Raw genomic sequence first — 9679 nt, forward strand, 5'->3', positions numbered from 1 at the left:
CCGTGGGCACAGGAGGAGCAGAGGCGGCGGCACCCCCACATCATGGGGTCACAGCCTGGCTGGGCATCTGCTGAAGCAGCATTTCTAGGTGTCCCCTGGGCATTCACTGTCTTGATACAGTTCCACAGTGATTCCAGCGCACAGTGGGGATGACATCCTGGTAACAGGAGTTCCTGAGGCAACCCCCAGGCTCCTGCTCCAAAGGGGAAAGCCACAAGGGGAGGAGAGAGGGCTGTGGGGGCGCTGTCCCTGTACCTTAACCCCAAGCTGTGTGGGTCTCTGGACCCCAACGCCACAAGCCTGTGCATATCCCAACAAGGGCATGTGCGCGCTCTCCTATATGCTGGGAAATCACAGCTGAAGAGGGAGAGGCCTCAGCCCTTGTCAGGGAACCCAAACGTAGACAGAAATGAAAGGGGTAGGGGCCAAGAAAGTCAGGAGGCGGGGAGGAGCATGGAAGGGAGGAAGGGCAGGGACTGACAGAGACCCCGCCCCCATCCCGCATGCCCCGCCCAGGGCTCCTCCGTTCAGGGGCCCCTCAGAGCCCAGGGAGGAAGGGCGGCCAAGCGGACAAGTGTGGAGAGCAATGCTCCTCCTGAGTTTTTCTAGAGCAGAAGCTCTTCTCACAGAGGGAGGGATAGAGCGGGCAGCAGGCACCGTGGAGTCCCCTTCAGCCATTCCCCGAGGAGGACGGGTCCCTGGCCGGGAGGGGAGAGGGCTGTGGGGGCGCTGTCCCTGCACCCTGACCCTGAGCTCTGTGGGTCTCCAGACCCCAACGCCACAGGCTTGTGCTTGTCCAAACAAGGGCATGTGCCCGCGCTCCCATATGCTGGGAAATCACAGCTGAAGAGGGAGAGGCCTCAGCCCTTGTCAGGGAATCGAAATGTAGACAGAAGTGAAAGGGGAAGAAGGGGACAAGGAAGTGGGGAAGGAGGTAAGGGGTGGAGGAGGGAGGGGAGGGGAAAGGAGGGGCCCTGGCAGATACCCCGCCCCACACCCCTGCCTCCGGGGCCACTTAAGACAGAGCCAACATTGGGACAACTGCTTCTCCTGAGCATTTCTGGAGCAGAAGCTCTTCTCACAGAGGGAGGGACAGAGCGGGCAGCGGGCACCATGGAGCCCCCTTTGGTCCTTCCCCGAGGAGGACGGGTCCCCTGGCAGGACCTCCTGCTGGCAGGTGAGAGGGACAGTTCCCTGGGAGGAAGCGGCAGGGTGGGAGAGAAAGGCTGGCTGGGGTCTCCAGGGAGGACAGGGCTCTGAGAGGGGACAAGGGAGCAGGGCAGGACTGGGGGAGCCGCTCAGCGACAGGACTGTCTCAGGATCTGGAGGTGGTGAGCCACGGGCTGTTCCCCAAGTTACTCATCACTGAGCACTGAATTTGGAAAACTGATGATAACAACAACCAGGGACCCTAACTGCTGTCCCTTCCCACCAACCTGAGATCTTGACAAGCGCCAGACTTGGAGGGCCCTGGGGACACATTCATTCAGCCCCGGTATTTGCCGCCTGCCCCACCACGGGGGTACAGCACACATCAGACGAGTCCCTGCTCCCCAGGCTCACTTCTGTGGGGACGAAGACGTCTAGAATGTGAGGTCAGGTTCTGACAAGCATCATGAAGGGAACAGAACAGGGAAAGGTCAGGACGTGGAGACAGAGGGTCTTCAGAGGAGGCGGTCAGGGCAGGCCTCTCCCGAGGAGCCCCTGAGCGTGAGCAGGTATCTGAGGGCAGTGAGGGAGTGAGCCACAGACATGGGAGGAAGTTGTTCCAAACAGAGGAAGTAAGTTCAGAGATGAAGCAGTGCGGTCATGCCGCTGACCTTGACCAGCAGAGACACACACAGACACACAGATACCCGTGCACACTCACACACACACACCCCAAGGCTAGGGGGCTAGGGGATGCGGACCTGCTCCGTCTGCAGGGCCCCAGCTTTCCCTCCGACACCCAGGTCCAGACCCTGATCCGTCTGCTCCCTTCCCTCCTAGTCTCGCTCTTAACCCTCTGGAACCCTCCCACCACTGCCCAAGTCACTGTGGAGTCTGTGCCGCCCAGTGCTACCGAAGGGAAGGACGTCCTTCTGCAAGTTCACAATCTGCCTAGGGATACTGGACGCTTCAGCTGGTTCAAAGGGGCCACAACAGAGGAGAACCGTCGTATTGTATCATATATAGTAGATGTAAGAGTTATTATCCCAGGACCTGCACACAGCGGCAGAGAGACAGTGTACCCCAATGGATCCCTGCTCTTCCGGAACATCACCCTGAATGACACAGGATACTACACTCTACAAATTGTAGATAGAAATTATGAAGTGGCACAAGTAACTGGACGGCTCCGCATATTCCGTAATTACCTCTCACCTCTGGTGCGGGGTGGGGTGAATTCCTGCTTCACACAGGATGACAGGCCAGGACTGGGCCTCTTTCCCCCTCTGCATTATGTCCCGTGTTGGGGGAGGGTTCCAACATTTAGTGCAGGACACACAGTGGAGACTAACTTCCTAAGATTGGAATTCCTTTCCTGGAATCCAGACTCTGGGATCATCTGAGAAAGACTCTGCAGGGTCAGTCAGGGCCAAGCTTGGGGGTCCCCGATATCCTCACCAGAGCTCAGCCCAGACCACTGTCTCAGGGCTCCTGACTCTAGTGACCCTGGGGCATCTGTGCCAGGATGGGGTTGGGGCTCCTGGGCAGACCTGACTGGGAGCAACCATTTCTGGCTGCCTGAGCTGGTCCTCAGCCAGGGTTCAGTCTCAAGAGCCACATTGGGGGAGGGGCCGAGCCTGGCCCTTCACCTGAGGCTCAGCATGGACAGCACAGACCTAAAAAGCACCCAGTCCATTAGCCAACTGATCTGGGGGACTTGGGGTCCCCAGAGGAAGGGCAGCACCGCTAGGGAGGAACAGAGGAAAGAGAAGCTCCATGCCACCCCTCCTCCTCCAAGAATCAAGCCCAGGGAACCTTCTCTTGTGGAGCAAAGTTGTAACAGCTGCCGTTTGATTGGCCAGCTTCTATAGCCCAAATTTGGGTCAGGTATTTGGGGTTGTTTAAAGGATAATGCAATGGCCTAGAAAGTAGAGGTCATTTACCATTCTTCCTGGTGCTTTAAGGGGAAACCAAGGCACAGTCACTGAATCAGGGTCACACAGACTGAGGAGCAGCAGATGGGAGTGACCCCGGTTCTGTGTGCAGACACAGCCCCATCCTCTCCTCCGTCAGAGGGAGTGATGCTGGTGTGGGCAGTGAGAGCAAACAGAGGCTCCTTCCATGTTTTCTCTGGAACTCAACATCCTGCATCAGCAATCAGAGGCTGAACGAGCTGGCGGCCCCTCAGAAGCCCAGGTCTCAGCTCCCTGTGCTGGACTTCAGATCTGATTGTTTCCTGCTGTATTCCTGTCCCTCCCACTGGGGTGTCAGGGAAAGGACTGAACTTCTGCTCCCCTCTCTGCCCCTGAAACCAGCCCAGGTTCCACATGTAGGAAACTCAGTTGCTTTTGTTGGGGAAGGAAGGAAGGAAGGGTGTGGGTGTCTCTCCCATTGGAGGGCAGGGGGCCTCTTGGCCAGACCTTCTGGGATCCTGCTCCCTGGATGCCTCTCTGAAGAGATGATGGGTCGTTCATTCCCTCAGCTCCCCTGCCCCCTGATCATCCCCTCGCTCTCCGCTGGTCATTGGTCCGGCTCTTGCTCATGATACCGAGGCTGCTGGCCACATGAGCTCGAGGTTCCTGGTGCTGATGCCACCGTGATGTCTGGGTGGAGCAGACACATGACTAAGGGCCAGAGGAAACCTGAGGGTCAGAGGGGGAGGGACAGCCCTCTCCTTACAGATCATCACCTGAACACAGACACTCATCCTTCTGCAGACAACAGGGCCATCCTTGGGGGCACCTTCACAGAGCTCGCCAGGGCCCTTGGACTGGCTGGCATCTCAAAGGAAGGAGTGTGGATCCACGTCCAGGGGCCCATTCTCATCAGCCACCTCCTGGGTTTCCCCGCAGAGCCCTTGGCCCAGCCCACTCTCCATGCCAGCAACACCACAGTCACAGAAGACAAGGACTCTATGGTCCTGACCTGCTCCACAAGTAACCCTGAGGTCTCTATCGGGTGGCTCTTCAATGGGCAGAGTCTAAAGCTCATGGAGAGGATGACACTGTCCCAGGACAACAGCACCCTCACCATACGCCCTGTCAGGAAGGAGGATGCCGGGAATTACCAGTGTGAAGTCTCCAACCCAGGCGATTCCAGGAAAAGTGACCCTGTGATGCTGGCTGTGAGCTGTGAGTGACCCTCAAACTCTCTCCCTTCCTCCCTAATATTTCATGGCAGGCGGCGTGAAATGGTTGGCGGCCTGCAGGAGGTGGGAGCCTCCTTCAGGGCCTCTAGGGCAATGTGGATAAAATTCCCCAGAATCAGATGAATCTTGTTAGCATCTTGGTTCTGATTTGTACCAGTTAGAACTGGGGCAAGACGTTCAACCCCCTGAACCTCATTTTCCTCTTCTCTAAAACTGGAAAGAACAGCTGGATCTCAGGGAAGTTGTGAGAGTAGTTAGTATAGTTAGTATGAGTTCATGAGATGAAATCCTGAGACAGCGTCACACTCAGATTCGGGGCTCAGTCAAATTTAGCAACAATTGTCCTTTGGTTATTAACATTTTTGTTGCCAGCTGTAATGTCTCGGGGAACTGGGATGAGTGTTGTCTGATCACGTTCCAGCTCTCTGACCTTCACTGGTTTACTGATTACAGTACTCACTTTAAACACTGAGTTGTTCCTTAGTGAAGCCCTTTACACACTGAGTTCAGTGTTGAGTAGACAGGTAAGGGCCTCCCTCCAAGACCATCAATAAGGATGGAACAGAAGACATGAGGAAGAAGCATAACATGAGAAGAAAATAAACAGGATGCCAGCCTTGGCCCTGAGGTAGTGAGAAAATTGGAGATTAGACAAAGTACCGAGGGTACGGGGGTACTGTGGTGACAGCACACACACACACACACACACACACACACACACACACACACACACCAGCCAGACCTCAATGCCCTTTCTTCCTCCCTAACCAGGTCCTTCCCCCATGGCCCCTCCTGGTTTGCCCAGATTTGACTTGGGACTCACTCCCCTCTGTTTCTTCTTCTTCAGATGAAGGAAGCACCACAGGCTTCCCTGTGGGGTCCATAGTTGGCATTACAGTTGGGGTCCTGGTCGGACTGGCACTGGTGGCCACCTTAGGCTGTCTCCTGCTCCGCACAAGGACTGGAAGGTACAATGACATTTCCCACACACTGATCCTGTTCTGCAGCTGTCCCCAGCCAGGAGGGAGACTCTGTCCTGACCTAGAATTCTGGACGGGCTCTTCCAGGCTCCCAGCTGCCCCCTGGATTTTCCTTCCCATTCCATCTGGCTCCTTTCTCGCCAGCTGCTGACTGGGGTGCTTCCTTCACAGCCTCCTTGGGTATAGATTAGGGACAGTTAGGGAACAGCCTATCAGGGTTGTCTTGGTCACTTGGAAAATCTGCAGCAGTGATGACACGACTAAATGTTCAGCAAAGGGCACCTCCTGTGGTTTATTTCAGTCCCCACGCTCTGTGAGGGGGATTCGCAGCCTCAGGATCTGAGGGTGCTCCTGGTCAGGGCCACGCAATGGAGAGGGGAACACCCTGACAGGCCAGGGGGACACTATCCCATTTCAACATCTCCTGGCCTGAGGGGGCGAGAGTCTGGCCAGAGCAGAAACCACATTCAGGGACCCAACATACCCGGGGCTCCCCAAGCCCAAGTGTCCCATACACAGAACTGCAGCCTTGACCCTTCCACGCAGTCAAACCCTCATGTTTTTTTCCTTCCTGGATTTGATTCCTCCCATTTTCAGGACACTTTCTCCTAGTCACCCATCAGGCTGCAGGTCTTCCCCTCTGGGCTTCAAAGGCCTTTCCTTATCCCCTCTCTTGGGCCCATCTTCTGCTAAACAGCACTGGTGGAGAGAGGGGTTCTCTAAGCCCTGCCTTGCTCGTTCCCTGCTCTGACACCAAAGCTGTGACCTACCCCAGCATCCCTCACACTTAAGCCTGATCTTTCCTAGGGCCAGTGGCTGGCGTGACCTCAGAGAGCTCTGCTGCCCGGCTCCCAAACCCCGTGAGTATCTCTTCCGCCCAGGCAGGACTAGGAGCCCCATGGTCCTGCCCCAGTGTCCACTGCTACCAGTCATTCCCCTGGAGACTCTGAACCTTTCTCTAGGACTTTAACCCTGGGCATCTCAGCTGGCTGTACTCCCTGGCCTGTGGAGCTTGGATCATAGGTCAATACCTGGCCCTCACCAGACCCTAAAATGGTCTCCCCCCGGGTGGTGCTCCTGCTTCCCTGGTTGTCTGAGAACTACAGACCTGTCCACTCTGGGGAGGGTGAGCCCAAATTTCTTCACAATTCTGGTGCTAACTCCTGTGCCTGTTCCCAGGGCATGGTCCAACCAGCAGCTCCAAATCCCAGGTAAGTCCACCCCTTCCATCACTCTTTCCACTGGGGTCCAGGCTGTGCAGGGTCGAGGCAGGGCATCCAACCAATTCAGCAGCACAGAGTGGACCTTGCTTCTCCCAGGGTAGCCAGGACAAAGCTACTTGTTCTGGCCAGGCTTGAACCCTCTTCTGGGCCAGGATCACCCTTCTACCATGTCCTGAGTTGTCCCTGCTCCCTTGAGCTGGCCAGTGGGAACAGTGGAGTCCAGCGAGGGGCAGGGTGGGCACTGAGGGCATCAGCCAGGGGTCCTGGGATAACAGGAATGGGGCAAAGGGGGCAGTGGGCAGTGGTCTGGGACTGGGGTGTGGGCCAGCAGGCTTGGAGAAGGCTGCTCAAGAGACAGAACTGGTCACTCCCATAGAAAAATGACCCTCCCGCTCTGTCTACAAACACCCATTCTCTCCTGTTTAGGACTCCCTGCCCGGCCCCACAACAGCCATTCCTATCTACCAGGTGAGTGTGGGCACCTAATGTTCTGGTCCCCGAAGCCCAAGGGGGCTGAAGATCTGCCCCCAGCCTGCCCCTGACTGTGCTTTGAGGTTCAGGAAACAGCAGTGCAGAGAGGAACAGGGGATACTGGGAGGAAATAGGCTCCCATAGAGCAGCCCAGGTTGACCTAGAAGCTGAAAGTCACCCAGATGTGTTCTATGAAGGTGACAGGGGCTCAGAGGCCTCTTCTTCTTTTACAGGAATTACGACACCCAGACACAAACACATACTGCCAGATCAACCACAAAGCAGAAATGTCTTCTTAGTTTCCGCAGGTCCTGGGGGCCGCTGAGACCCAGGACTCTAGGTGGGGTCAGGAGCCACAGCCTGTGCCAGAGAACCAGCTCTAGGCCCTGAGGATATTCAGGAACATGGACCCAGGGTCAGGTTCATCACCTTCCTTCTCTACCAACCGATGGGGGCAGCCTGGACTTGGTCCTTTGAACGTGGAGTCACTTCCTACAGTGATGTCCACAGCACCCTCACTGCCCTGAGTGATGGAGACAGAGGCCAGTGCACACTCCCTGCAGCCGTTTCCACCCCTTCCTTTTTTTTTTTTTTTAAGATTTTATTTATTTATTTTTTGAAAGACAGAGATCACAAGTAGGCAGAGAGGCAGGCAGAGAGAGGAGGAAGCAGGCTCCCTGCTGAGCAGAGAACCTAATGTGGGGTTCGATCCCAGGACCCTGAGATCATGACCTGAGCCGAAGGCAGTCGCTTTAACCCACTGAGCCACCCGGGCGCCCCACCCCTTCCTTTTTTGTAAGGCTCCTTGTCATGAATGGAAAGTGTGGGACAGAACTAGAGCAAGACTCCCAAGCCCTGGGGGTATCAGCACCATGGACAGTATCCCAGCCAAGCTCCTCCCAGGAGTTGAGCTGGGAGGAGACAATGAGGGACTGCCGGAGAGGCTGCACATTTGTATTCTACAGAAGGATGCCATGAGGCCGAATGATTCGGCTCTATCATAAACCCTTTGCACATGTCCAGCTGTTACTTGTTGGCACATCCATTTCAGCTCCCTGCTTGGCTGATTGCTGCCCCCAGAGGGTGGCCTCTGGGAGGCTGGGAGTGAGCTCCAGCCTCCTGGGGGAACCTCCTAGCCCCTGAGGGCCAGGCCCCTCTCTTGTCTACAATAAGGAAGGAATGTTTCATGGGCATCTTCGGACCCTTGGTGCATGACCTTGGAAACACACCCATCAGCCAGCCTGGAGCATCCCTGAGCACAGGGTCCTGTTTCCCAAGCCCCAGGTGAGCCCCCCAGGCAGCAAGGCTGAACAGAACCCTGGGCTGTTCTCCCAGCTGCTCCTAGCTGAGCCCTGTGTCTGATTTCAGGGTCCTTTGCCATCTGCTTGCCCTTCCCAGCAGAGCAAACATTCCACCCAAGGGACAAAAGGGGCCTGAAGATCTCCCAGGGTAGAATCCAACATCTGAGAGTTTCTGCATCTCCCTGCGACCCCCTCAGAGGAAGAGAAAATGCTAGGACTCTCACAGTCACCCCCATCTTCCTCTTTCCCATCCACATCCCACCCACAGAACCAACTCTAATGCTACAGACCCAGCCCTGCCCTTCGTGGGGCTCAGGTCCATTATGTCCACTCACAGTGACCAACATGAGGGTCACCTGGGTGCTCTTATCTTTACTATTTCTTTCCTTCTGCTTTTAGTTGGGTTCACTTTGCTCTTATTTTTCTAGTTCTTGTGGTAGGAACTCTGATTGTTGATTTGAGATATTTCCTCTTTTATAATGTAAGCATTTCATACTACAAATTCCCCTCTCAGTACAGCATAAGCGGCATCCCAAAATGGTGGGTGTGTGTGTTTTTATTTTATTTTGTGTATTTTGTAGGGGCACCTGGGTGGCTCAGTCAGTTAAGCATCTGCCTTCAGCTCAGGTCATGATCCCAGGGTCTTAGGATCAATCCCTGTGTTGGACTCCCTGTTCACCGGGGAGCCTGCTTCTCCCTCTCCCTCAGTGATTCCCCTACCAAATAAAAAACTAAAAAGTCTTTTAAAAATCTCTGTATTTTGGGGCGCCTGGGTGGCTCAGTGGGTTGAGGCCTCTGCCTTCGGCTCGGGTCATCGTCCCAGGGTCCTGGGATCAAGGCCCGCAGCGGGCTCTCTGCTTAGCAGGGAGCCTGCTTCCTCCTCTCTCTGCCTACTTCTTATCTCTGTCTGTCAAATAAATAAATAAATAAATAAATAAATAAGATCTTTTTAAAAAAAATCTCTTTATTTTTCTATTTCCCTTGATATGTCCTTTTTGACTCAGACTATTTACAAATATGTAGCTTGCTTTCTAAGTGTTTTGGAGATTTCCTGTTGTCTTTCTATTACTGGTGTCTAGTTTGATTCCTATTTTCAGAGAACTGACTCCTCTTTCAATTATTTTAAGTTTGGTTATGGGAACCTGTCTGGCTTGAGGGTGGAGCCTATGACTCTTGATCTCGGGGCCATGAGTTCTAGCCCCATGTTGGGAGTAGAGTTGACTTCAAAACAAAGTAAATTTGGTTAGCTTTTAGATATGACACCAAACATAAGCCACAGAGAAGGATGAATTAATTGGACATCTTTTCCCTTGGCTATTCCTTAATAGTAGGTCAGCTAGCAACAAATTCTCATATTTTTCCTTCATCACAATATTATTTTAGTTCCCCTTTCCTCCTGAAAATCAT

General features: G+C 54.5%; 1 protein-coding gene across 3 annotated transcripts; it reads left to right on the forward strand.

Annotated features, from left to right (window-relative positions):
• The first annotated feature begins 991 nt into the window (after positions 1–991).
• LOC131817918 (carcinoembryonic antigen-related cell adhesion molecule 21-like) lies at positions 992–9259 on the forward strand. 3 transcript variants are annotated; one of them, XM_059151802.1, is made up of 8 exons: positions 992–1177; positions 1990–2349; positions 4002–4280; positions 5145–5265; positions 6085–6137; positions 6457–6488; positions 6927–6968; positions 7271–9259. In XM_059151802.1, the coding sequence occupies exons 1-8, from the start codon at positions 1114–1116 to the stop codon at positions 7352–7354; spliced, it is 1035 nt and encodes a 344-aa protein (XP_059007785.1). In that variant the 5' UTR covers positions 992–1113; the 3' UTR covers positions 7355–9259. The 3 variants fall into 3 exon arrangements, with proteins under 3 accessions (XP_059007785.1, XP_059007786.1, XP_059007787.1); XM_059151803.1 differs by having other exon boundaries at positions 4002–4238; XM_059151804.1 differs by lacking the exon at positions 1990–2349.
• The last annotated feature ends 420 nt before the right edge of the window (positions 9260–9679 follow it).

The sequence above is a fragment of the Mustela lutreola genome, chromosome 16 (genome assembly GCF_030435805.1).
Source record: "Mustela lutreola isolate mMusLut2 chromosome 16, mMusLut2.pri, whole genome shotgun sequence".
NCBI classification, from domain to species: Eukaryota; Metazoa; Chordata; class Mammalia; order Carnivora; family Mustelidae; genus Mustela; species Mustela lutreola.

What these genes read in the sequence shown, in the direction of transcription:
- LOC131817918 (XM_059151802.1), top strand. Translation starts at nt 1,114, where the DNA reads ATGGAGCCCCCTTTGGTCCTTCCCCGAGGAGGACGGGTCCCCTGGCAG. An exon ending in TGGACGGCTCCGCATATTCC is followed by an intron (nt 2,350 to 4,001) that starts GTAATTACCTCT and finishes GTTTCCCCGCAG; the next exon opens with AGCCCTTGGCCCAGCCCACT. An exon ending in TGTGATGCTGGCTGTGAGCT is followed by an intron (nt 4,281 to 5,144) that starts GTGAGTGACCCT and finishes CTTCTTCTTCAG; the next exon opens with ATGAAGGAAGCACCACAGGC.